Raw genomic sequence first — 27,689 nt, forward strand, 5'->3', positions numbered from 1 at the left:
CGGCCCCGGCCCCGGCCCCCGGCCGGGCGCGCCCCCCCCAGCCGCAACCCCAATCCCAATCCGAATCCCAACCGCAGCCGCAGCCCAAGGGCCGGGAGCTCTTCAGGAGCCAGCGGAAGGAGTCCGAGGTAAGGACCACCCCCCCCGCGGGGCTTGTTCTGGCCGCTGCTCCGGGGGCCCGGCCGGGCTGGGGGGCGCCCGGCCCTGGGGGTCCTGCCGGGCCGGGGAGGGGGCGGTCTGCCCGCCCCGGGGTTGGGGTGGTCCCCCCCCCTCGATCCCCACCCCCCCTCGGGGGCGGCTCGGCTGCGGGCGCCCCGGGTCCCTGCGCCGCCGGGCTCCGGGGTACTGCTGTCACCGCCGCCGCCCTTGGCCCTTCTGCTGGGCCGCTGCCGCTGCTCTTCCCCCCCGCGGGTGGCAGGATCCCGGGGCGGAGACCGGGCAGCGGGACCGGGTTTGGGCCGCCGGGGTCGGGCAGGGACAGGAGGCGCCGGCGGCCGCTGGGAAGCCGCTGAGCGGCGCGGCCGGAGCGCGGATGCGCGGGAGCGTCCTGCCTCCCTGCGTCCCTGCATCCATCCCTGCGTCCCTGCATCCCTGCCGGGAGCTGCCACCCGCCGGGGGTGCTCACCCAACGGGCATCCCTGCTCCCCAGCCCGGCCGGCAGCCGCTGGACGTGCTCTGGCTCCTGCCGCGCTCCCGGTCCGCGGCTCCCGGCGCAGCGGGCAGAAGCCTCCGGCCGGCTCGGTCCAGCCGCGGAGCAGGGAGAAACTTCAGGTTTCTGAAGCGCCTGATGCTGCAGACGCAGCGTTTCGCTGGAAGCCGGGGCAGAGCCCACCTGGATCCGCGGGGATAAGCAGGAGCGGGAATCTCCGCCACCGGCGCGCTGGGAAGGCCCTGCCGGCAGCGGGGTTTTCTTTCCCCTTTCGCTCCAAGAGCTGCAGCTCGGCCTCGCAGCGCGGCTTAGCGCTGCCCGCGCTGAGCCCAATTCCTCGGCGGCTTTAGCGCTTCAAGGCTCAGCTTGGCCGCGAGCYGCCCGGCGCTCCCTGTTTCCAGGTTTTTCTGGGTTGGAGGGGCTGGTTTTTCTGCCGGATCCCTTCCCCRACCCGTTTCCTCGCAGTGGAGCGGGTGCCGTGGGGTGCAGGAAGGTGGGCAGGCAGCGATGGGGCGGGAGGCACRAATATCCCTTTTCCCAGCCCGGCCCCCGATGCGAATCCTCACCCGGGAGCAAATTCCCGGCCTCCGGAGGAGTCTCCCCCGCCTACGGCAGGCTCGCGTTTCGCCCTGGGATTAGGGACAAATACCTCGAGTGGTTCAAACCTAGGTGTAAGCCAGAAATACCGAAACTCCGCTTTCCACCCTCCTTTATCACACTTTAAAATAGCTGGTTGCGTTTTCCTGCGGAGCACCAGGGAGGAAGGCACGGCAGCTCCCGAAATCCCGGCTGCGCCTCCCCCCGTGGCCGTGCCGCTGCGGCGAGGAGCAGGTGCACGAAGGGGTGTAAAACACCTCTGGAGCCTCCTCGAAGTGTCGGGGTTAGGGACAAATCAGGGGAAACGCTGGTTTTCGTACGCCCCCAGTTTTAGGCTTGATCCGGCGTCGGATGGGTCCGGGCCGGAGCCGCAAGCCCCCAGCYGTCGTGAATATTAATAATGACAATTTGCGTGGGTTCAGTCTGGCTGCCGAAAYGGGATCCTGGGGCGCCGAACAGCAAATTAAGGTTAATTTATTGCATTATTCCCTCTGGCTGCCCCCCGCGGGCCACGGCTCGGCTCGGCTCCGCCTGAAGCCCGTAGAAAAGCTTTGCACTCCAGTTATCCGCTGGGATCGCTGTGTTCCCGCCGGGTAGGGGCATGCTGGCAGCCGAAGGGATTTTCTTGCACATAGGCTGAGACGTCATCACGGAAAAGCCAAGGGATGGGTGACGCCAYGGACGGCGCATGCAGACACGTCGAGCCATCCCGGGGGAAAGCCGCCCGGGTCCGCTGCACACGGCAAATCCACTGGCTAGTCGGGTCCTGCACCGGCTTTCCCACGCTACTCCCATGGCTGCTTTTATATGCTCTTTCCCGATTTGTGCTGTATTTTAAATAGCCCGTGCGGGCCCCGGGGAGCCGTGGCGGTGATGGAGACCAGCCAGGCGAGAGCTTCGGCATCTCGGCACACGCTAACCGGGATCGCTCTCCGCAGGGCTCGGTGGACTGCCCCAATCTGGAGTTCGGGTACGGCGATGCCGACGGCTTCGCGGCAGAGCTATCAGGTACAGCGGCGGCTCCCGCGCCGCTTGTCTCTTCGCAGGGCGAGCTGTGCTGGGGAGGGAGCTCGAGCCTTCCTCCTCCTCCTCCTCCTCCTCCTCTTCCTCCAAAAAACCCCACGGGGGAGCGCGTGGCCTTTGCTCACTGCCTCTGCTCCGTAGCTGCCGGAGGGTCCCAAGAGGTTCCCGATGGACAGGCCACAGGGCTGCTCCTAGTTGTCTCCATGGCGGTTCCAGGAGCCAGCCAGGCTGGAGCGCGCTTTCTCCGAGCAGGATCCTTCCAGCCCGGAGCTCTCCCGGCCGCTCTCACCCATGTCCACATCGGCAAGGCAGGACGGCTTTGGCTGCAGCCCCCGTCCATCCCGCTACCGCAGGCCCCGAAACGTCCTAATCCATCGGCCTGAAATCAGGGCAGGTTTCGGCCGGCTGCTCCTGCGGTCCCTGCTGTTGCCGAATTTAGTAGCCGTCTCCAGATACCACCGTGCCTGGTGGACCTGCGGAGGAGCTCCGGGACACGTGCTTGGTTTAGGGCTCATGTTTCCGTGGGCGAGGAGGGGTGTTTAATGAGGAATGGGCTGAGGAATCTGGCCAGGAAGAGGAGGGTGAAACCTCTCTTGGTGGCTGCTGACCTCCTTTCTCCGCCAGAGCTGTACAGCTACACCGAGGAGCCCGAGTTCATCACCAACCGCAGGTGCTTCGAAGAGGATTTTCGCACCCAAGGTAGCTGCCCCTTAGCAACCCAACGCGCCCGGGTGGGAGCGCGGCCCCGGGGAGGGACGGGGGGGGGACGCGTGCACCCGGCTGGCTGTCACCTCGCCTTTCCAGTGCCGGGCAAGCGATGGCTGGAGCTGGAGGCGGCGCAGCAGAAGGCCTACGTGATGCGCCTGCTCGACGGGCTGGAGGTGGTCAACAGGGACAAGCGGCTGAGAGTGGCACGGGCCGTGCTCTACCTGGCGCAGGGTAATGGTCCGCCCCGGCCACCGCGCGGTGCTGGCGAGGGGCTAAATCCGTGCTGGGACCTGGGGCTGGACCATGTCCTCCACCCCGAGTGCTGCCACGGACCTCCCCTGCGAGGAGGTTTTTGGAAGAGCCTCATCTTGGGGTTTAGGGACCTTTTGGCCATGTCTCGAGGTGGAGGAAGGAGCGGCCGCTCGCCGGCTCACCCCTCGCTTTAAGGGTGGCTCTTTCCTAAGCGCTGCCTCCCTTTGGCTCTCCTGTCCCCCTCCAGGCATGTTCGGGGACTGCGACAACGAAGGCGACGTGCTGCACTGGTCTCGGCACAACAGCTTCCTCCTGTACCAGATGGGAACCTTCTCGGCCTTCCTGGAGCTCCTCAACATGGAGATCGAGTGAGAGGACAACCTCCACCTTCTCCTCCTCCTCCTCCTCCTCCTTCTCCTCCTCCCCATGCATTGCACGGCTGGAGGGCAAGGCGGGAGGAGGGTTTTGTAGCCGCGGCGCGGGCTTGGGCGCAGGGTTTTCGGCCACTGCAGCTGGGCCCTGCTGTGCTGCAGGCGCTGGTTTTGGCTGGGGTTATTTTTTTAGCGTCTGCAGCGGTGTTCCCGTCGCCTTCCTTGCAGCAACAGCCAGGCCTGCAGCAGCGCCCTGAGGAAGCCGGCCATCTCCTTGGCCGACAGCACGGAGCTCAGGTAAGCCYGTCTCGCCCGCCCTCGTCCGCTCCGCCTGCTTTGTGCTCGGTCTTCCAAGAAACCGGAGATCGGGAAGTGCAGTGAGATAACCGATACTTGCGGTTGCCCTCCCTCCTCCTCCTCGGGGGTGAACTGTGACACCGGGCCTTGGCGGGTGTCTGCAGCTGCCTGGCTTTTTAGGAGAGTGGAGACCAGGTGCTTGCTATATGGAAAAAAACAGCTTCTTCCTTGCAGGCTTCCTCCCTTTCCGGTGCCCCTTAGCCATGGGGCAGGGCAGCGACGTCGGACGGAGTCTGTGGGGCAGGGACCCTTGGTCGGCAGTGTCACCTCTCGGCCCTGCCGCTGTCTTTGCAGGGTGCTGCTCAGCGTCATGTACCTGATGGTGGAGAACATCCGTGTGGAGCAGGAGCCCGACCCACCCGAGTGGAAAGCCTGCCGCGAGACCTTCAGGACGGAGCTGAGTGAGTCCCGTCGTTTATTACGCACCAACAAGTTCTCTGCGGTTGGAGAGGTCCAACGGGGAGACTTGGGGGATGGGGGGGACCGTTTTAAACCTGGTGTGTTCTGGCCCTTTCTCTCCTAGGTTTCCCTGTGCACACTGAAGAGCCGTTTGCGCTCTTGCTTTTTACCATGGTGACCAAGTTCTGCAGCGGACACGCTCCACACTTTCCCATGAAGAAGGTCCTGCTTCTGCTCTGGAAGGTGCTTCTGGTGGGTGCAACCTTTGCTCTTCCCAGAAACCAGTTATTTGGGGAACGGTGCTCTGTTCCGGGGCGATGCAGCCTGGGCGTTCTCCGCTGGTTAATCCAGCCCTGACGGGGTTACGTRGGATGGTACGAGAGGCTGACGCAGGGCAAACGCTGTTGGGACTTCTGGGGCTAGAGGGGGCTGAGTCATGCAGAGGACATGGGATGGGGAACAAGTCTGGAGAGCGAGCCAGYGGCAAGGTTTCTTCATCTGCAGCTCTCCAGCTTGATGTCCTCAAGCTGATTTTCACGTGGAAAGCCGGCAGAGCCACGGTGTAGGCAGGATCTACGTTTCCTGCTCTCTCTCACCTCTCTTGTCGGTCCCTAGTTCACGCTGGGTGGATTCGAAGCCCTGCAGGCGATGAAGGTGAAGAAGCGGGAGGAGCTGGGCCTGCCGCCCCTGCCGGAGGACAGCATCCAGGTGATGCGCAGCATGCGAGCGGCCTCGCCGCCCACCTACTCCATCGAGCTCATGGAGCAGCAGCAGCCGCAGCCGCAGCAGCAGCAGCAGAAGCGCGGCCACCGCAGCCGACGGGTAAGAGCGAGCAAGCCTGCCTGGCACGCAGCCCGGGAAGCTTCTCCGACGGGGATCATTCGTTCAGATAGCCAGTGTGCGCTCAGGAGCGCGCTTCCCTTCCCCTCCCCGTACACACACACATGTGCGTCTCCCGGATTAAAGAGGTTGCTGCACATCTGCCCTGGGGTGCATTTGATTTGAAGGAAGCGAGAGGACAATCCTGACTTTACAGCCACCCTACGGCAAAGGGCTGGTAAGCGCCGAGGGCCAAACYGCTCGCAGCAAACTCGTCCTTTTTCTTAGCTCCACTGTTAGAGTTGCTGCTTTATGGTCGGAGGATGAAAACGCCTCTTTTGCTAGGGCAGAGATGTCTGACAGCAACTCAGCTCAGACCGAAAATGGGAAAGAAGCCCTCTGTCACACTTCGTAGATGAATAAGCAGCAAAGTTAGAGGCAGAGGAGGTTGTTCTTTGTGCAGGCTCTGGTGGCAGCAGTTAGGAGGGAAGTCATCACCTGAGGAACGTTGTGGAGTTCGATCCTTCCAGGATGGAGAGGTCTGATCCGGGTGGCCRGGAGGGAAGTGGACTCCACGGATTCACTTGCATTTCTCCTTCCTCTCACACCTTCCTCTTCTGCTCCAGCCCCTCATGAAGCAAGACAGTTTGGATATMTACAACGAGAGAGATCCCTTCAAGAACGATGAAGCAGGAGTAGACGAAGAGGAAAACGATGATGTGGACAGCGGGATCGAGGGTGAACTGGACCTGATGGAGCGGGATGCTATTATCCCCATGATGCCAGCTCAGCGCACGCCTATTGAAAGGGTATCTTTCCCCAAAGGGCTCCCCTGGGCCCCCAAAGTCAGGTAAAGCCATCCGGTTTCGTTGTCATCCTCCCCCRTCCTGCCAGCTTCCCGTCCTGGAGTTCATTGTAGGCTGAATGTGAGTCCGCAGCAAGTGTGTTGGCTTCTGGCAACTTGAAGTGAAGTGGCTCCACTTCTTTTTTTTTTCTTTTTCCTTAGTTAGTCTTTCCTGGACTGGGTTTGGCTRTGGTCTTCCCCACTCTTTACAAGTCAAGTGTGGCCAAGGTTGGCCAATAAGTGGAAGGAAGGGGCATTTTGGAAATGCCAAGGCTATCAGGGAGGTGGATTGTCTTGGCTGGAGAGTTGCGTGCGCCCGGGGCTGGCAGGAGGTTCAGCCTTCCCAGCTGGCACTGACGGGTCTTGGACGGGCAGGCTCCTGGATAAACCATCTCGGGAACTGTTTAATGAAATCACCTCTCGTTTATTGTGCRGGCCTCTTGCATTGCCAGACTAAGCCTTCTTGAGCGGCCTCGCTCCCAGCTGCGAAATTGGAGAGGATAGAGCAATTGGTGCCTTCCCTTTCTAAAACCAATCCTGCTATTTATGCTGTTGGGGAAGGTTACGAGAAGAGGGTGAAATGCTGTGCCCYCTTCCCTCAAATCAATGCAGGCTTTTTGCTGTTGGCCTGGTGCCCAGATTTAATCCAGTCTCTTTTAAAATGCCAGAGCAAATATAWTTTTTGACTTGGGAGCAGTGATAGGATTAAGCGTGTTCATCCAGAGCGCTCATAGCAGGGACACAGTAAGAAGCTGCTTCCCAAATGGGTCTCTGCACATGCGGTGCCATCATATTCCACATTAATGCTCTCAGCTTCTAAATCAAACGACTGTTACTTTTCTGGGCTGGAACCTGGAAATCCAGCTGGGTTCTTTRTGCCCCTTCGAGCCTTGGCTCGGGGTTCAGGTCCTGCTTGCTGTCCTGAAAGGCGCCCAAGGCAGACTAGACGTTAGCTTGSTCTCCCGTGGCGGTGTGCGCTCTTCGAGGCTACGGAGCCGGGGGTTTTTTTGTGCAGAGTGTGCAGATGCTGCTTGAAGATGTGTGYGCTGGGAGCAGAGAAGCTGAACAAAAGGGTTCTGGCCATAGAGAACTGCTCTCTGTTTTATCTGCACTCTGAATTCCCTTGGAGTTTCATAGCAAATGCATACGGTTTTGGTTCACGTTGCTCCTGACCAACCGGAGCAATGGTTGGCTGCTATTAAGACCTCCAGTAATCGATCCTAGAAAGCTAAAAGGTTCTTGCCGGTCACGTACTGCTACCTTTCTGAGCAGTCGGTGTTCTGATATATATCTGTTTTTCTCCCTTCTTGTTTTTGTTTTTCTGCTACTCCATCAGACAGAAAGACATTGAGCATTTCCTGGAAGCGAGCAGGAACAAATTCATCGGATTCACGCTCGGACAGTAAGTGTCACCCGTGTAGGTCTGCCAAAGCCTGCCCCGCCGTGGCCAGCAGCGCGGTGTAACCGCAAGGAGGCAGCCCCGGAGCTGAGGTTTTCTCAGGCCGGACAGCCCAACACACGCTTAGGACGATACGGAGCAGCGCTTGATCGAGCTGGGGCTGCAGCAGTGCACTCGGCGGTATAAAAACACGTCCTGGGAGCAGCTGGTCTCCAGAGACCCCTCTCTATTAAAAAAAACAGACCTAGCCTGGAAAAAGTGACCCCCGGCTCAAGCAAGAGACCAGTTTGATGAGGGGAAGGAGTTGGGAGGACACGGTATCCACAGCAAATTACCCAGTTTGTGAATAAATCCAGCTGCGAGCGCAGCATCCTCCTGGCAGGGGTCTAGCAGGATATATTAGTTTTTAGGCGCAGCGCTGGGCTCAGGCTGGCTCCACGCTGCCGTCTCTTGCCCTCTGCTCCGCGAGGGTTGTCGGCTTGTGCGCCCGGCACGGCTCGTGCAGCGAGCCCACGGCTGGCTAGCGGTGGGGACACAGTGGCGGGCGCAGGTTTGCAGGCGTTCTGGCACTGGGCGTAGTGGGAGAGTCGCGATGGGGGAGCCGGCTAAGCACTGCTAGCTCCGTATGACGTCGAATAAAGGAAAGATGGGTATTTCAATATTTTGCTCCTCCAAATAACAGGATATTTCAGCTGAATGCTTCACCAGATGTTCCTCTTTTGTGTAAGCTTTGCTGGGGAGGAGAGGGGAGTACGAGCAGCTCAGGCAAACACCTCTCCAAGCTCCTGACCCACCTGCACCGTGCTCAGTAGGCTCCAGGCTTCCTCTTCTACCATCTATTCCCAGTCTGAACAAAAGTGTTTAAACCCAGATCTCCTTCCTTCTCCTTGTACTTACCTTCTCCCTTCCCCTGCAGAGACACGGAAACCCTGATAGGGTTGCCCCGGCCTATCCATGAAAGCGTGAAGACGCTCAAGCAGGTAAGACGGTGGCCCTGGGGGGCTGCACGCGGGTGAGCCAGCCCCGAAAGCCTTGCTGAGAGGCGTTTGCTTGTCTCGCCGCGCACCTCGCTGAGCTCCTTCGCTTCTTGGCGCTCAGCGGCCGCCTCTGCGGCGGGATCAGACCCGTAGCGCCTTCGTGGAGGTGGGGAAACCTTTGGCCGTGGTCACCAGGGCCCCGGAGGGATTGCAGGGCATGCCCTMATCAAGCCTCATAGGCACGAGCTTATGAGAAGTGGCAAGTCACTCAAGYGCGTGCTCTCGGCCCACAGCAAACGTGAAACGTTCCAGTTGTTTTCAATGATGTTTTTGATCTGAGCTCCTGTTCTCTTGGCCTTGGGAAGGCAATTTGATAAATCTAGTCAAGACGTGAGCAGCTTTAGAGGGTCCGGATACCCACCCATGACCGCTACACCGTTCCCCACGGTGAGAATTGCTTCCTTGCCTCTGTCCTGTTCTGCGCAGAAGCCCTGGAGAATTGTCCTTGCACTTGCTGCTCAGCCATGTGTGGCTTTACACGGCTCCCACCGTCTTCTGGTTGGGGGGAACCGATGATGAAGAACAAGAAGACTAAATGCTTCCCAGCTACCATCTCTGAACCAGCCTTAGGTGTCGCGGCTAAATCTGCTCTTGGCCCGGGGCCTCTGGACCTAAGATCACGAAAATATATGATTCCTGTTCCTCTTGACACAGGTCAGCGTCAGGCCCTCTGAGCGGAGGCTCAGCATCCTTTGCGAAGTGGTGTCTGCTAGGGTCGTGCACGTGGATGAATCTTGCGACCTCTCTCCATCTCGTCGTCTTCTTCCTGRTCAGGAAGTCTGTAGCAGAMACCCACTACAACATCACCCSTGTTGGGCYGCCCGCTGATCCTGACCCATCRGCTCTTGGCTGACCCRTTACCCATCCCCAGGCAGAGCTCTGCACATCCCGGCTGCTCTCTCACGTGAAGGGCAGCTCCCCTCCTCGCCGTCCCGTCSTGYCCTTCCTAAAGAGCCTGCATCCACCCCTGGTAGCACTCTGGCCATGTGAGTTTTCCCCGCCACGTCTCCGTGATCCCCATGAGATCATAGCTCTGTAGCAGCACGCAGGCTTGTAACGCCTCCTGTTTGATCCTCATGCTGGGTGCATTAGTGTYGGGCACTTCCAAGAGCCATCCTGGCGCGCTGGCTTCCTAGAAAGGGCTGAGAGCTTTCCCCATAACGTGCTCCCGTAGGCGCTTCCTTATTTACAGGCATACGCTTGGAGCGATTCCACTCCAGACCCRTTTTGTTGCTCAAGAGGTCCCTTCTGCTCACACCACCCCAGCCATCTGCTGCGTCCTCACTTGATCGCTGGTCTCTTTTTCCCACCCCTGTCATTCCTAGTCGAACGCCCTCCTTACCAGGTTAGCCAGCCTATTGGCAAAGATRCTTTTGCCCTGTTTTGTCAGGTGGATCCCATCTCTGCCAAGCAGCGGTTGTTCCTTGAAGATAGTCCCATCGTCGTAGAAATGAAAAACCTGCTCTTGACACCAGCTGCACAAACAGTTGCTGACCCACARGATCTGTTCAATCCTCTTCAGGCCTTTCCTCCTCACCAGCAGGGTTGAGGAGACACCACCTGGGTCCCCATGCTCTTGGCCATCGCCCCTAGAGCCACGTAGTCATGTTTGATACTTTCCAGGTGTCCCTGGGCAGGATTGCTGGTGCCCACATGGAAGAGCAGCAGGGGTAATAGACCAAGGGCTGGACAAGCCTTGGCAGCCTCTCCGCAACATCCCGGATCCAAGCCCCCCACAAGCAGCATGCATCCTTGGAGGGCAGGTCAGGGGGCAGAGCGGGGCCTCCAGCCCCCACAGCAGGGAGTCTCCCACTGCGGACACTTGCCACATCCTCTGGGAGCTCCTGGGGGACGGAGGCTCAGCTGGCACAGAGGCTCCATTTGACCATGGTCCCAGCTCCTCGACTTCTACAAGAGGTACCTATCCTGAAGTCGCAAGTCTTCCAGTGGARCAGGAGACCTCCTCCTGGGGCCRGAAGTCAYCTGCTCRCAGCCTTCGYCATCATGGGAGTTTCCACTTTCTGACCCGACAGGCACCAAATCTACAGTTGGAAGTCGTCCAGGAGCTGTAGCGTCGGGGTCCAGGAGCTGCAAYGTCTCAGGGAATTGCTGGTCAATCTCCTTCTCTTCCTCCCCATGCTGCAYGCTCTGCTGACCTCCTCCCGCAGCTCCTTGACTCAGCGGCTCAGCTCCTCAACCACCTCGCACCTCCCACAGGCGAGAAGCCCATCAACCCCATCCTCAGCACGAGCCCGAGCGCTCCTTGGGAAGGTGCAGAGCTGCGGCCTCATCCCGGAGCACCGTCTGGGCAAAGCCCTGATGCTGCAGGGACAGTTGCTCCAATAGCTGCCGGGCACCGTGCCCTGTGGCACGTCACCACCACAGCTGAGGCTGCGCATGCTGTATGTATAATATGTGAGGCACTTCGGGGACAGAGGGATGTCCCATACAGAGATGAATTCTCCATTTATCTGCTCTGACCTAACTCAGATACTATTGCTCTTGCTAAGCGTGTGGGTGGGGGAAAAACAATCAGCAAATGTTGTCATTGCTCAGTGTGTTCATCTTTCGGTTGTCATCTTACTCTGCCTTTATTTGTGTATTTTGCCAGCACAAGTACGTTTCCATCTCAGATGTACAGATCAAGAACGAGGAAGAGCTGGAGAAGTGCCCTATGTCACTGGTAAGAAGCTGCTGCTCCCCATGGCTAGATGGAAGCGTGGAGGGAGGACGGCGGAAGCAGCAGCTTCTGAGCAGCGTCACTGTAGCGTGGTCATCCCACCCCAATGACCTGGATGCCCTGCCAGCATCTAGCTAGGGCCTCAGTGAGTGGAGATGGCCTAAGAGGAGAAAACTCATGGCTCTCCGGAAATCCGTCAGGAAGTAGAGCTTATGACTTGCRTATCGTAAAACAGGCTGGCTGCTCCGTGTGTTGAAACTGTGAGGCGTTATAATAGTCAAATGCTGACCAGCATCAATGATAAATCTCGGAGTGAAATGCTCGTCCTCGTCCCAGGGGGCCAGGACTCGCAGTAGAGCACTGTGCGCTGCGCCATGTGCTTGAGGCCGGCTGCCGGTTGGTATGGAGGATTTCCAAGGYGTTATAGAAATCCGTAAGTTCCCTGTGATCCTTAGGACGTGCCTTGGATACTCCTTGCTCTAAAGCAACACCATTTCCAGATCAAGGGTACCTGCCAGAATAGCAGTGGAGAAAGGCCCAGCAGCTTCCTGCAGTGGTGGCTATGGTCATCGCTGAGTCCTCAAGTTGGGTTTTATGCAGGCGACCGACGTGTCTCACGCGGACTGGAGGTACCTTTTCCCCTTGTTTCTAACGCTTCTCTGCGCTAGGGGGAAGAGGAAGTCCAAGAAACACCTTGTGAGATCTTGTATCGAGCGATGTTATACAACCTCCCCCAGTACATGGTAAGGCTGTGTTTCCGAAAAGTAAAAAAAAGAGTTTTTTTTTTTTTTATGGTGGAATGGTGGCAGTGCCCTCTGGCCGCTGGGGTGCTGGAGGATCCCAGTAGCTGGAGCCAGTCAGGGTTGGCGCCTTGCGATCCCTTGAGCCGTGGGAGCTGTGGTATCTACTGACAAGTCGTTGCACTCTGGTGCAGGCACCTTCACGCCTGACCTGAAGAAGCAGCCTACAAACTCCACTGGTCCGTGGAGCCTTCGTCCCTGCTGCTGAGATTAATTTTCAGTTACAATACTGTGTTGATCTCAGAGGGTGACAACTTGCTGGGCCGGGAACCAAACTAAATTATCTTCTTGCTTTATGTGGTTCAGCAAACAACGTGGTGGTTCAGCAAACAACGTAGAGACCCTACCCTTAGGTCTCTACCAACCTGGTACGCGCTGAACAGGCATTGGAACTGTGGGAAATCTGCAAGTTATTCCCAGAGCCAACCTGCCTTCCCTGCAGGGAGGTCACCTGCAGCTTCCCTGTGGCCCCCAAGTGATTTCCCGGAGCCATATAGTATGTGTCCTGAAATGTCTACCACCATGAGTGGAACTCGGGCTGATGAGACCCTGTGGGCTTGAGGGTTCAGTGGGTGAAGCAAAGGGAAGGCTTTCCCTTTCCTGGGATCTTTGGCTCGCATCGCCCAGGCCTGCACTGAGGATCCTCTCCCTCTGCAGATAGCGTTGCTGAAGATCCTCCTTGCGGCAGCTCCCACCTCCAAAGCCAAGACTGACTCCATCAACATCCTGGCAGACGTGTTGCCCGAGGAGATGCCGTAAGTTCATCTGCCGGCCAGCTGTTCCCGCGGCAGCATAAAAAAAATCTCTTGCCTCATGGGGATAGCTGGGGTTTGCAGATAAGTTCAGGGGGTTCAGGGTTTGGGGAATCACGCTTTGGATATTTGCAAACTACCGCTGCTGCCGGGATGGAGGGTGAAAGCCGTAGAAACGAATGCCGCTTTTTAAGAAGCGTAACAACTCCAGTGCTCTGGGCAGCCCCGAGCCTCGTCGATTTGGCCCAGCCTCGGACACCCAGCAGAGGCTTGGAGAGTGCTCTCCTGGGTCCCAAGCACAGACCATGGAAGAAGAGGCTGTCCATGGCCATGTGAACCAGGGAGTAATGAGGCAAGCTTTAATATTTGGCAGCAGACTTTCTCTCCCGAGGGGGGGGTCTTTCTTCKAAGCACGGGCAGCGCCTGTCCGTGGAAAGTGGGGTTTCTGTGCGGGGATGTTCGCAGGAGGCACCGAAGGGAGCTGCTCCCCCAGCTAACAGCACAGCGCATGGTAAAGCCTTGGGAATTAACGGCGCTTAGAATAAAAGTGCTGTGTACAGAGAAGTATTTTAGATTCCAGATGTTCTGAATTTTTTAAATGCTTTTGGAAATAAAATGACCCTTTAATACATGCTAACGGTTGCAGGGGGGAAAGGAGCTGGCTGTTTTTCTTTCCAGAATTGAAACAAATCATAAATATATGTGAGCATCTGGTAGGTCCCGGTCATGCCGCTCTCCAGGCTTGGCAGAGGGTGGCCCGCGTTTTCCTAAACTGGAAAGGGGGGTGATGGGAACAGGCGTCCCAAGGAGATGCGAGGGTCCCCTGCCCCGCTCCAGCTGTTTCTGCTTTCTAGCAGAGAAACCCTTTTCTGTAGCACCCGTTCGGATGACTACAACCACAGCATCCCCCACCGGCGGTCCTCCTTGCTCCCATCCCCATTACGCTGTTGCCTTCTTTCCCTCCAAACCAGCATCACTGTTCTCCAGAGCATGAAGCTGGGGATCGACGTGAACAGGCACAAGGAGATTATCGTGAAGAGCATCTCCGCCTCGCTGCTGCTGCTCCTGAAGCACCTCAAGCTGAACCACATCTACCAGGTGAGCGCTGAGAGCGAGGTGACCGCCAACGAAGGGGCTCGTCAAGCAGACGTGTCCCCGAGGATAGTCCCTCTCTTAAAAGACCTCTCCAGTAAATCACTCTAGCAGAAGCTGCAGGCGGGTTTTCCATAGGGATGCGATTTTTTTTTTTTTTTAATCCCGTTACTCGTGCCGGGATAACCTGCCTGCAATATATCTTTGCGTGTGTTTTGACAGGATCCCTTCCACCCACGTGGCAGTAGCCTTCAGCCTCCTGGAGCATTCCCGCTGCGCCTGACCAGGGGTGCACAGGCTGAAATCTCCAAGCTAAGCATGAGCACAAGCCTCCCTGGCACACCGGGGAAGGGGATGGGGTTAGACCAGACCCTTGTTTTGCTCTGCCCAGGCTCCGGTTACAGGTAGCAGGGCTGGATGGGACCTCGAGAGGTCATCTAATCCGTTCCTCTGTCCYGAGGCAGGATCAAATTCTTAGGGCTCCTGTTTCAAGAGAGCCTACGTGTCCGTGTCCTCGATGCGGCTTGACTTTTYGCCTGCATAACACCAGCTGAGCTGTAAGCCCCGTGAAGGGCTTTGCGCGGTGTAGAGTGACTGACAGCCCCTCCTTGGGCTATGCCCTGGGCCTGTTCTCAGCCCACCCCGCGAGTCCCGCAGTCGGGGGGAGGGGTTGTTGTTTGGTTGGTTTTTAGAGGTTCCAGCACGGTGCAAATCCAGCTGCGTTGTGAAGCCCGCTGATATTTATGTGATTTAAAAAAAAAACAAATCCATTCATTGGCTTGGGTAAAATGGATAAAATCCATTTTACAGTCCTACATTTGCTCTGGGCCCCCCCCCCCCACCACCACCATGTCCCTTCACCGATTTGCATTCGTTCATTTTTCTTGCTTCAGCCCCAAAACTGAGTCCTCTGGTTCTTTCCTCCCTGTTGCGGGAGGCCTCTTGCAATCTGGCGCTTAGTCTGGAGAATTTTTTTTTTCTTTTTTTCTGATTCTGCTTTTGGGGGTTGATTTTTTTTTGAGTGAGTCGCGAGAGCTTCTTCTGCGCCAGTCTCCAGAGGTCAGCGGCCTCCCCGCAGACCGGCTTGGGGGGGCTGAGCTGCCCCTGCCAGGGAAGCAAAAGGAGGAAACGGAGACCAGCGTGGCCGGCGCAGGGCTTTGCTAGGAGTCACCGCTCCGGTACCCAGCTGCCACGTCGGTCTAGCGGTAACCGCGCGGGGTTGGCCAACGTGAGCTTGAGTTATCCTCGGAGGTGAGGATCCTTCCCCTCTCGCCGTCTGTCCGAGCGGGCCAAGCCCGGCGCTTGGCTGGAGCCCAGCAGAGGCTGGGAACAGGCGTGGGAAAGGCAGCGGGGAGCAAAAGACGTGAGCAGAAAGCCCGTAAACCAACAGGGATCGTGCTCGTTCGGTTGTGTTGGGGTTCGGTATTCCTTACGTCGCCCCTCTGAGCCAACGGAGAAATGCTGTCGAATTAGTGCAGCTCTCCGAGCTGCYGCGCGTCGCTGGCACAGCAGGAGCYGCGTGGGCAAGCTCGCAGCCGGCTGCAGGAGCAGGGTGAGCAGCCGAGCTCGAGCGGTCAGGGAAGAGCTGGTGGAGCCAGGGAGCTTGCCGGCGGATCCGAGCCCTGTCGGTGGGGAGCTGGAAGTGCCTGGCTCCTGCTTCGGGATTGCTCTGAAGCCCCCTCCCAGGCAGCCCACTTTCCCTCTGCGCTTTGCTAAATAGGGGCAGGAAAAGGAGGTTTCGATCAGGACCGTGGTTGGTAATGATTCTACGTAAAACGCTAGCTACTCTGCAAYGAAGTGAGAGCACCCTGGATCCCGGGCGGAGGGTTTTGCACTCACAAATAACGGCGGCAGCGTGCTCTCGGTGCCTTCCTGAGCGCTGACAGCCCGCGCCGTGCCGAGCTGCGCGGAGCAGCAACGAGCTGTTTCTTCTTGCAGCAGTCGATGCTGACCGCGGGTTAGCGAGAGGCACGGATCGCCCGGGCTGCGYGGGCAGGACGTTGCTGCTATTTATATCCCGCTCCTTAGAGGATAGCAGCGATTCCTTGCATTATGCAAACATACATACCCAGGCCACTTAGTGTTTAGAGAGGGAGAGAACTTAAATGCATGTATGAAGGCAAGGGTGCTTTTTTCAGCTGATTTGAAAACACCCTGGAGTTAGCACGGGGCAGCAATAGGCAATTACTGTGCTTTCTCACAGAATAGCTGCACCTCCACCTTCCCCATCCTTACGCATGTGCTTTTTTGCCCCAGATTTTCTCTCGAAAAGCTACTGTGCAGTCATTAGGTGCAGCTATCCTTAAACTACTGCCATCAGGTTCGTACGGCCACTCCATGGCAAACCGTTTTCCAAAGGGTGGGAGCTGCTGTATGCGATGCACGCCGTATACCGCAGACTGATTCAAGGTGCAAGCRGGAGACGGTCTGCGAGGTGGCGAGAGCAAACCGTCAAGACTGCGTCGCTTTCGAACGGCAAGGGCACTCCATTCGCAGTCGTTCTAGCTAACGGTGACGCCTTTCACTTCTCTCCCTCAGTTTGAGTACGTGTCCCAGCATTTGGTGTTTGCCAACTGCATCCCGCTGATCCTGAAGTTCTTCAACCAAAACATCATGTCTTATATCGCCGCCAAAAACAGGTACAGCCACTGCTTGCGAAGAAAGGCGATTAACCAGGGAGGCTTTGCATACGAGGAAACCTAACAGGCAAATATGCAGCGGGACTGAGTGACCTTTGGTGGCTAGCGCAGCTCGAAGGCAGTGCGTTCTGCACTATGCGAACGTGCTAGAGGAGAATAAACCCTTTCTGGTTGATGAGGAAGACTAGGTGGGTGGGTTTCAGTCTCTCAGAGGACTCCTAAAACACATGCAGACGCCYGTATCCCTGCCCAGCTTGCTGGCAATGGGCTTGCTTTTCATCGCTACCTGGACTCCTGCAAGGTGGTCYACTGTCCCCAGGCTCCTGCGGGCCACAGCCTGGAAACAGCTAGACTAGGTAGAGTCRTCTAGGCCTTCTCCACTTTTTATAGCTGTGACTCAGCTTTCCTGGCCTGTTTGGGCTTTAAATAGTTGTCACTGCCTTTTACTTCTGCTAAATTGAGAAAGGCCTTTCTCCTGGACACAAGCTGGCTCGCTCGGGGCTATTCGGGCTCTATCTGCGTGGTGCCACCAGCTCGAGGGTTGTGGTGGACGGGAGCCAGCGAGGAGCATCCGTTCTTGCGGTCAGACAAGCCCTTCCCGTGCCAAATGCCTTAAATGAAGCATTTACAAGATCTCTTGACCTTGGGTCTTTATCCCGAATTCCTTCTGACTCGGTGGTAGTTGCCACGAGCCAGTTTAGGGCTCGGAGGCTGGAGTGAAAGGCAAATAAGTGGGAACACAAGAAGTGAAGCTGTATGATTGTGCGTTCTTCATTTCAGGTTAAGTGCATATCCCAGGGCATGCAGAGCATCAGTGCATGTGCGTGTCTGTGTACAAATATATGTGTGTGTGTGTGTGTGTGTGTGTGTGTGTGTATATATATATATATATATATATATGTATGTATATTTCTTATTGGCTGCTTTTATAAAGGCAATTGGTCTGGAGGGTTTGGAAAGGCCTGATGCCCTCCTTGTGAATTTTCTTGATGGTAATACTTAGTCAGATGTTTCCTTCTGAACCTAAAAGCTGTTTTTCTTTTTTTTTTTTTTTTCTTTCTTTTCATATGTGTATAAATAAGTAATCTGTCATGTCTTAATGGACCCAAATCCTTCGAGTCCTTAGTAATGCGCTCAGGATGTGCTTCCGAGCCAAGAGGAACCGGCACGTTCCCTTACGCCGAGACGCGAGGCGGTTCTGCGGCTGGAAGCTGCCTGTGTTACTGTAAATGCAAGAGGCAGGCACATCCGCGCGGCACCCGCTACGGAGCGGTTCACGTGCCGCACGGGGGGTGGGGTGGGGGTCACTCACTTGAAATGGGATTCCTGGCCGTGCAAACCACTTACTGCACAAGGCATTTCTGCCCTGGCTGCCTGGTGGCGCTGTAATTCCGAGTCCGTGCACAGGGAATGACGATATTGCAGATTGCTGGTGATAACAACGAGATTATTTAAAAAAAGCTGCTTTAATACTGGCCTCTTTCTTAATGAGTCCCTTTCTCCTGTCTTCCACAGTATCTCCGTCCTGGATTATCCCTATTGCACAGTGCACGATTTGCCCGAGCTCACTGCGGAAAGCCTGGTAAGCAGACTAGAAAGCGTCCTTGTAACCGGTATTGCTGTATGCAAGAGGGTGAGGAAGGATTTTTATTTTCTTTCTTCTGTCCTCTTCTCCTATACCCCCAGCCATTCCGAAATCAGACTTTTTTTTCCTCCAGATTTTGAAGTGCCACCCATCGCTGGTCTGGTTCATCAGCAGTCACGGCGAGGTGGGGGAGGAGGGACTTCTGCTTTTGTGCCCCCTATAAAAAGTTGGTTTGGGGGGGTTCCCCTTCACTTCTCCAGACTCGAGAGACTGCTTTTTAAAAGGATTTGTCCGGAGGCTATCGCCTCCCAGGTTTTCATTCATCTGAGCACTCACATTTTGTAACATGCTGGCAGATTATGGAGCAAAATGAACCAAATCCCTACGGAGCATTAGGCAGACTGGGCAGTGCAATGGGCCATGCAAATCCATGGGTTACGGAGGAGACGTAATGCCGGCAGGTTCATAACTGCAGTGCTTCAGAGGGAATTTGCAGAGCGGTTTGGACTTGGACCGTGATGGTCTTCCGACCCAGTGCTCCGAACGGGCACGAGCATTTGTGTTAACGGGGCCTGGGATCAGAGGGAAGGGAGAGCGCAGCATTGCTGGCACTGCTAAATGAAGAAGGAATTGTTTACAGGGAACCTGACCAAAGCCACTCCTGGCAAGGGAGATCTCATGTCGCCTGGCTGCTAAAATCTTAAGCGTGCGCAGTTCTCCTTAGCTTAGTAAGGGTTAAAATCATTAAAATAAGATGAAGGAAGTTCTTTAGGTCCTATGGGCCAAAGCTGCTCCTGAATCCCTCTAGGGAGCTGCGACAGTAAAACTGATTTTATTGGATTTGTGGCCACGGCACTTCAGATGCGGCCCGGCGATGCAAAGTCCTACCCTGCTCGAAGTCGATTACGCCAGATCGAATTTGTATGAAAAACCGCAGGGGAGCGCGTGCTGGCAGGGGTGGTGTCACCCGTCCACCCAGCGCCGGCGCGCTCCCTTGGTCCCTCCCCACCGTCCTACCACGCGCCCCTACGCCAATGCTCCTTGCCTCCTCTTCCATGTCTGCTCCGGGTGATCGCTCCTGGGTATCGGCTTCAAGCCCGCGTTTTGAACCCGTCCCTGCGGCCACCGCCAAATGCAGGGGACTCCTGCTCGTCCGGCCTCACCGAGCAGCATCCTGGCCCGATGGGGACATCTAGCGACACGTCCCTGCGCGCTCGCTCGGCCCCCATGGCTCTGGAGGCTGATGAAAACGTATCCCTTAAAGCAATTCCGGGAACGCATGGTTTTCTCTTGGTTTTCAATGAACGGCCTATTTGTCCGCTAGCAAATAAGAAACCACCAGTCCAAAAACTTCATTAGAAAACATGCAGAAACCTACTTGAATGTTACCGTGTGTCCCCATCTTTGGGAGGATACTCTTGAAGGTAAAGACCTGAAAGGTCCCTCAAGAAAAATGGGATGTCTGGCTGAAATAAAAGTAAACCTTAATATTTTCTTCTTGAAAATCCTTATCTCTGAATGATGGGCCACATCAAATTTGAAACCGGGCTGCTGTTAGGGAGGGCTCTGGGAGGAAAGCTAGTCCTGGTTTTGGGTTTTTTTTATATTAGGTAGGTAGCGTATCCGAGATGATCCTAAACTCCCCTCTCCTGACCTCTTTTGTGCCATGGAGTGACACTTGGTCATCTTCCTACTTAACCAAGTTCTAGTTTTCATTTTCCTTTTTCTAGTTATATTGCGTGGCTCAACATCCAAAAAACGCCGCGTGGTGCACTCCTCCAAAAAATGCGGTGTCTGTTTAGCAGAAATTATATTTTGATATCAGGAGATACAGATATCTCCTGATGTTTTGGCGATAAGTGTTTGTGTGCGCATTTGTTTTTCCTCAGCCAATGTTTTATGCAGTGAGTTTTAGCTTATTTATTTATTTCCACCTTGATGCAGCGATTTGAAAGGACTAGCATCACAGTCCATTTCTTGGTTGATACGATGGCCGGGCGGAATATAGGAGAGAGTACGTGTTTACATTTTAATTCCCTGGGAAACAAAGAATAGCTCAGCAGCGGCAGTGCCGGGTGCCGGACCCTTTGGCTGTTGGGCAACTGCCTCTTCCACAAGGTGCAAATCAGGAGCCAAGAGCAGCCCGATGGCAAAGATGAATCCGCCTGTGAAGGACACTGGTATTAGTTTATCCAGCTGGGAAAGGGTCGTGGCGGCGCGCAGGAGCCCTCCCAGCACAGCCATAGCCTCTGCAGGCGGAAAAGTGCATCTGCCCAGAATTAAATGAATCTACTAGCAGAAAGCGCTTTCTCGTTGGCCTATAAAAATTATACGTGCGCTAGCGTTTTTACCGGCTTACAATTCTCTAAGCGGTGGTGATTGCTCGGCTGTAGTTTGGGCTCTGAATGTGAACGATGAATATAAATCTACCGCAATATACATTTCCCATGACGGCATAATGTGATTTATCTTGGATCTTACTCGGGACCTAAGCGTAAATTAAAGTGCTGGCTTCGCCTGAGTTTTTCAGAAGGGTTTTTCCCAGAATCTGTCAGCTTGTCAACAGCATGATTGATAACCCAAGTGAGGAAGGAACGGTGCTACTCACTCTCCATCTGAAATAAGTCTTGTACAGATGCTACTGTCAAAGARTAAAAATTAGGCCTTTTTTGCAAAAGGCGAGCTCCGCGGCGGTGTCTTTGCCTGCTGCAGTCAGGGTTATGCTCTTCCTCCCCGTCTCCGCTTGCAGGAAGCTGGCGACAACAACCAGTTCTGCTGGAGAAACCTCTTCTCCTGCATTAACTTGCTGAGGATCCTCAACAAGCTGACCAAGTGGAAACACTCCAGGACGATGGTAAGGCAAAGCAACGGCATCAGCGATACTTATGCCGAGGGCCCTCCACCCCCCTGCTGCAGTTTTTGGCTATGTTGAACACCCCTAAGGGCTCTGGGTTTGTACCGTGCGTGCGCCAGGTGTCGGTGCCTGAGGCCTTCCGGACGCACAGACAGTATTTGTGTTGACTTGTTTTGACACATCATCTTGGTTTGCGTTCGCCTGTTAACAGATGCTGGTAGTCTTTAAGTCGGCCCCAATACTGAAGCGGGCGCTGAAGGTGAAGCAGGCCATGATGCAGTTGTATGTCCTAAAGCTGCTGAAAATCCAGACCAAATACCTGGGGCGCCAGTGGAGAAAGAGCAACATGAAGACCATGTCTGCCATCTACCAGAAAGTGCGGCACCGCATGAACGATGACTGGGCTTAYGGCAATGGTGAGTATTACCAAGGAGGATCCTTTCTGCGCTCAAAGCAGAAATCAGCGTGCGGGGTTTTTGATATCTTTTGATATCTTCTATCTGAAGACCCATTAGGATCCCGTAAGCTTGTTTTGGTCAGCACTGGCCATTTTTTCAGAAGCCGTAAGGCATCATTCAGCACCATCAGGAGGGAACAAATTGATTTCACGAGAGCTGGATAGAATCAGCTCAAAATAAAACAGTCAGCTTGGGTCTCCAAGACAAGGCTTTCCATCAAGACCAGCCCATGCCTGCAGAGCATCTCCTTCAAACTTGCTGTTTTGGTGTGTAAAAGCTGTAAGCGCGGTACTATCTATCTGCGGTACCGATCACGTTAGCCACCGAGCAGCTAAACACTTCTTGTGTCCGCACCAAACATATGTGCTTAGGGACCGCCGTTGAGTGAAAATCCGACGAGGAGCTCGGCGGATACAGCCCGGCGGTGCAGATATCGGCCTCCGTAGGCTGAAACACAGACCAGATGTGCCAGTCCATTCAAACAGCTTTTCTGTATTCTGAAGCTCTGTTTCCAAAAGGATGTCGTGAGGTTTCTGACGTTTTTTTCATGTATTAATCAACGGGCTGCATCAGACCACATACTTTTATTCTCTTGTAAATAGGCCCATTTGCTGCAACAACTGCCCTAAGGTCGTGCCCTTAGGTCACGAAGAGAAAGTATTTAAATATCTTTTCGCCTTAATAACTTGGTCCTGAAATTTTGCACTGCATGTGTCTTTTTTTAATGAGAATTAAGTAGAAAAATTGGGTAGCATTACAATTTCAAAAGAAAACATGACAAGGCATAAAAGCCTAATGTCTTACCTTTTCGAAAAGGGAGAAAGGCCTGATAAATATTTTAGGWTGTTTCACTTCAATTGTAAAGATTTATTTTTTCTTTTAAGACTTGGATGCTTCTGAGAGACACGATATTGCTATTACCCTGATCCAGAAGAATCAAAACCTAGCCTCAGTATTTCTAATTTCACCATAGGGCTAGTGGAGTTGCCCAAATGACCAAAGAGCACGAAGGTTAGAAGACGGGCAGTAGCAGGTTGCTTTCTTTTACACTGATTTTTACCCCGTCGCTGCCTTTCTCAGCATGCTGATCGCTCCTCAAGGGATTAAATGCAGTAGCAGGGTTTCTTCATGCCACGAATGGTACAGAGCTCTGGGATACTGGCTGCCTTGGGTAACTTGAACCATTTGGACGCTACATGCTCCAAAACAGCAGAACACCTGAGCTCACCAATTTGGACCTTTTCCTCTCCTGAGAACTGCTGAGATTTTTCCAATGATTTTATGGAATCTTTCTGGAGCAAATTACTATTTCATATAGATACAGAGTTCATAAAGACCAAGTTTCAAAATGCTGATTTTTTTGAAAAATGTTGCATGTTGAAATAATAAGATTAAAATATCTTGGCTATTACAGCCAATTCAACATCCTTTACAGCTTTTTAACATCCTTCACAGTTAAATTTACCTAAAATTTAAGAATCTTTGTTTTCAGTAGATTATGGTAATCTTGCCAGGTTTTAACTATATGCATTAAACTAACTGTTCTTTATCTCTGTCTCAGACATTTGTGGAAATTTGCAGTAAAAGTGGTGGAGTCATTCTGAAAAAAGCATGAGCTTAGTAATTGTACAGATTCCTTAATGCACGCTGAAAAGCAGAAGTAATTGCATTTCTATAGGAAGCTTTCTGGCATTGCTTAATTTACAAGTGATGTTTACATATTTAAATATCTTAAATTAAAATGCATGCAAAATGGGATCTGGCTGGGAATCATAATTAGGAATAACTGACTGGCTAATACCCTGGTCAATTCAGGCATGTGATTGCTGTAAACTCTTCATCCTCTTGTTCTGCTAAAACCTTATCAGAATTACGCTTTCACATTACTGCGTGTGTCTGGGTTCTGTTTCTTCTTAAACGCAGACATTGATGCAAGACCCTGGGATTTCCAAGCCGAGGAATGCACCCTAAGAGCCAACATCGAGGCCTTCAATAGCCGAAGATACGACAAGCCGCAAGACTCGGAATTTGCGCCGGTGGACAACTGCTTACAGAGCGTGCTGGGACAGCGGCTGGAGCTCCCGGAGGACTTCCACTACTCCTACGAACTGTGGCTGGAGAGGGAGGTGTTTTCCCAGCCCATTCGCTGGGAAGAGCTGCTACATTATCAGTGAAAGCGGCACATCAAGCTGAACCGAATCCCCGCCTCCATAGCGATGTAAGGTGCTGAGGAAAGGAAGACTGTTTTGGACCTGGGTGTTCTTAAGTACAGCTGGAAGAAAAAGACAAACTTTCTAATGAGAGAACRAGCCTCTTTTTATCCATCCAGACACCCCTGAGTATGCAACTGCACATCTTTCTGGAGATCTTTCCTTTCCTTTGACTTCTTGGAGGCCATGCAATATATACGGATCTGCACGTGGTAGCCACGGACCGGCTTCAAATGCCTTATTAGTGGCAATCTCGAGAGGCCTTTGAGCTCACCTGGTTTTCGCTCCACGTTTACACCAGTGCACGAAAGATCAGAACCTGGGCCTGCTGTTTAGCTCTGTTCAAGCATGTTAAGTGTGTTTTAAGAGCATCTCAACTGTGAAAGGTTTTCACTTCTCCCGAACACCCCACATTGTGCCTAATTTATTTTCATGTTTTCAGTTCTGGATGTCCAGCGAGATGCTCTGAACTTCCCACTGCCACGAACGAGATGCCCCAGTTCCCTGCTGAAGCTGAATACGAGAAATAGCGGGACTATCTGCAACAATCTCAAGCTACAGGTTGATTAGGCCAAAGGAGGCTAAATTACCTTGTCCCTAGAGCAGCATCAGTGCCGCCGAGGTTGTATAACCCAGCTCACAGAGGGTTGTTTCCAAAACTGAGGGGTTTTGGAGGACTAGGAGACTAATCCATTACCTTTTCCACCGCTGCACTTTCCTTCACCACTACATTCGCTTAACTCTCACATCAGAGTAAAACGAGCAGTAAGATCTTCTGAGTTCAGAGCTGCAGAGGAGGCTGATTGTCATGTTTCTATTTGATACAAATTCCAAATTATTGGCATTAAAATGTCTACAAGTGCCACGTAAAAATTTTTTTTCCTAATCTATCAAGATGCAAATGCAGGGAAATAAAGTGCAGCAGGATGGGGTTTTTTTTTGAAGGATAATTACCGCAACATGTTCGGTTTCTATTTAGCTTTTTTATTACTCTTTAGCCCTTCTAACTCTGGAGGAGACAGTAAATGTCCCACTGAAAATAACCCTCCTGATTTTTACRCAGCTTTTTTGGTTGGGGCAGGGGGAAATGTCTGTGYTATGCCTCAAAAGGCGGAGGGAAGAGTACCTCAGATATAGCATTTTACTGCCAACATACGGGCAAAACAGCAGCCGTGGCAGCCCGCGACTTTCAGAACGAACAGCGTATCAAGCCGCAATCCTTCTGYGAGGTCCGTGCGAGCTCGGCACAGGTAAAGCCACGCTGCGGGGGGACGCCGGCAGAAGGCAGGCTGAAAACCCCGGTGTCTGCCGAGAGCTGTGGGACGACGCGCTGAAGGATGCTCGGTCCTTAGCACGGCGCACGGACGACAGTCCTGTCCGCCCGGCCAAGGTCCTTCCCGAGGGCTCCGCTGAAACGGCAAGCCGCGGTTTACGGTACTTTCTTCGGTATTATAACGACAGGGCCTGCAAACTATGGGCTTTCTCGACAGGATTTTATCAGTGAAGGCCTTAGCACAATTTTGGGATTTATACTTTTTTTCCCCTCCTCTCACGAAACCAGGAATTCAGCTTTTGTCGAACGAGCATGCGTTAATACAGTGCAGGCAAAATTTTACTTCTCTTAAACAGTAATGCTATCTGTATATCAAGCGCACAAGTGATAAAACCACAAGTATTTGTTATGACAGCATTCGTGCTTATTGCTGTGGAATTAAACTGAGAATGTTTCCTTAATGTGGTTTGTAAGAGGCATTTTTCAAAAAAAATAGCATTAGCAAGCCTGCTCGCCTTTTTAAATATGCTTTTGTTCAAAATAAATCAGAACAACGTTTAAGTGCATGCATTTAGTTGAGTTTTTTCTTCCTGCACCTTAATTTAAATGCTTCCTTTGTTTGAAAAAACAAAACAAAACAGAACAAAACCCCAAAAAACTCAGCTCTGTCCTCTCCCCATCTCTGTTCTCTCACTACTGGAGAAAGCCCTTCTGCTGTATTTTGGGTGTTTTATTCTGATATATCTAGAGAAAGCTAAACAACCAAAAATAACAGAATTATTGGATGTAGATGTCTTCGTAGTGTTTATGCTTGTCTTTCTTTAAAAAAAAGAAAACAAAAACCTGCTCCAAGCAATAAGGCATGAAGTAGAGATATATACCCATAAGGAAAGCATGACGCTGTTAGAGAGATCCTCGAACTGCATCTCTTTCTGTAAAAATGGCATCTAGCATTTCCCTATGTTCCCTACAGCATCCTTGCAGTAAATAAGATAAAGATGAAATAACCTAAAATAAACTATCCAAAAATCCTTAAAGATGGAAGGCAGTAGAAAGGTCTGTTAGGTGTGTAAGTAAGTGGTAGAAATGCAGGATAAAGATTACTATTTTCAGCCGTGTCCTAGGAGAGCCCAGGGCTGGCCAGACAGTCCAGGATTTTCTTTGCGACGTTTTTGTCTCAGATCTTCCTACCGAATGTGCAATTTTTCCCCCTCTCCCCCTTCAAGCCAGAGGCCTGGGAACTTAGCCGTACCGTGGGGCGATAGCACATGACCTGGCACAAGGGACAGCTCTTCCCTACTGTTTGTTCCTGKTTTTTTTTCCCTTCATTCACGTGGTAACCCCACATTCTTTGGAATTTGCAGGGTGTTTTGTTTTTCCAGTCAACTACATTATACCGCTTACTTTATGATGGGTATTGCCTTTTTCAGACTCATTTGGAAAGCAATCTTAGCTCCTCAACAACTAAGTGTACATGTAAAGGAAGTACAATCAATGCTGGCAAGAAATTGTATCCAAACGATTTTAGTTTTAATAAGGTCATGAAGGTTAAGTGTTTCTTAAAGCAGACAAGGGAATTATTGCCTTATTAAAGAATAAGAAACTTAGAAAGGCCCTTGGTATTTGGCTCAACATTTTTTCCCTAATTTCTCTTTCGCACAATATTTATGTCAGAATAACCAGTACCTATTGAAAGGTCATTTTTCTACCTTTTTCTAATGAAATGGTGCTTTCACGTCAGGTTTCCATAGCTTTTCAGTGCTTTTATTTCTGCTGAGGTATAGAATAGAAATAAAAATTCTCACTGGGGCAGCTGCGTGGTAGAGGTTGGTATAAAGCTGTTATCCTCAAATACCATTAATTTCCACCACCACCATTAACAACAACAAGAGCAGAAGTGAAGCCTCTCAGAGATATGCCTCTATACCAAACCTCAGTCTCTATATAAAAGCGTACCTAGGGAAAGGCATACCTTTCTAACTTAAATGTTTTTGTCTCATCACAAATTTGTCACAACAGTTGTACTTAGTACGGAGACGTGCCATGTTTAGCAAGGCCTTCTTCTGAAAAGCTGGAAAATACGGCTTTCGCTTCAGGCTGATAAAAACTGTTGGTTTCCCTGTACATCTCAGGGTGTTCTGCAGCGCAGCTGCGGGGCTGCAATCCTAGTTTAACAGGAATAGAAGGAATCTGTATTTTAGTAAACTGACTTCGCTTACAAACAGATGTGGGTAGAAGTCAAACAATTTAATAATTGAGAGACTTTTGCTAGAGGTATTTGAGCGGTATATTAACTGAGACCCCCAATCTGAGATGTTACATCTCTTGCCGTATTAGGACTGACTGCACCCTGCTATTGCACTTTTCAGACTGCAAGCAGGTGGTAGTTCAAAACTTCTGTGCTTCACAGCGAGGATTTTCTTTTCCTTAAAGAAAAAAAACAATCTCAAAATAGCTAGGAGGCAGCAATGATGGAAAAATCATTTTGAATTACAGCAAAAAAGAAACCCCCAAAGTTTCAGAATAAGGTTTCTACGCGGTTTCTCTGCAGCTCAAGGAACAGCATCTGTTATCTTACTCCAGACATGAATGTTGATTCCAGGAATGCTCAACCGCTCTCAGTTTCTATTGTAAACCGTGGACGTAGAGGTTTTTTTCAGCCTACAGGTGGTTGCTGAAGGCTTTGCTGTTCGTAAGTCTTTTTCAGTGCCGCAAGATTCTTCTGCTTCTATTTTTGGCCTTGTTTCTGAGGGATATAAGGCACATGCAATTGACACTATCAGTCTCTCAGTCCTCTGTAAGCAACTTTTGAACCGGTTACCTAATTTCATGTAAACTTGAGAGAAGGATAAAAGGCCCCAAAGGTATTAAGTTCCTTTAAGAGTTGTGCA

At 52.8% G+C, this 27,689-nt stretch overlaps 1 protein-coding gene across 1 annotated transcript; it reads left to right on the plus strand.

Moving 5' to 3' along the window:
- Positions 1 to 17: 17 nt before the first annotated feature.
- Positions 18 to 25,294, plus strand: STRIP2 (striatin interacting protein 2; the record flags this gene model as incomplete). Its single annotated transcript, XM_026091106.1, has 21 exons — positions 18 to 128; positions 2,185 to 2,254; positions 2,894 to 2,968; positions 3,074 to 3,208; positions 3,477 to 3,597; positions 3,829 to 3,897; positions 4,252 to 4,358; positions 4,481 to 4,608; positions 4,972 to 5,178; positions 5,802 to 6,025; positions 7,356 to 7,421; positions 8,335 to 8,398; positions 11,067 to 11,138; positions 11,804 to 11,878; positions 12,593 to 12,690; positions 13,659 to 13,785; positions 16,318 to 16,418; positions 17,934 to 18,000; positions 20,753 to 20,857; positions 21,069 to 21,273; positions 23,239 to 25,294. Coding segments are annotated over 21 exons (2,478 nt in total), but the record flags the coding sequence as incomplete, so codon positions are not given.
- Positions 25,295 to 27,689: the final 2,395 nt, after the last annotated feature.

The sequence above is a fragment of the Apteryx rowi genome, unplaced genomic scaffold (genome assembly GCF_003343035.1).
Source record: "Apteryx rowi isolate R43461 unplaced genomic scaffold, aptRow1 scaffold_9, whole genome shotgun sequence".
NCBI classification, from domain to species: Eukaryota; Metazoa; Chordata; class Aves; order Apterygiformes; family Apterygidae; genus Apteryx; species Apteryx rowi.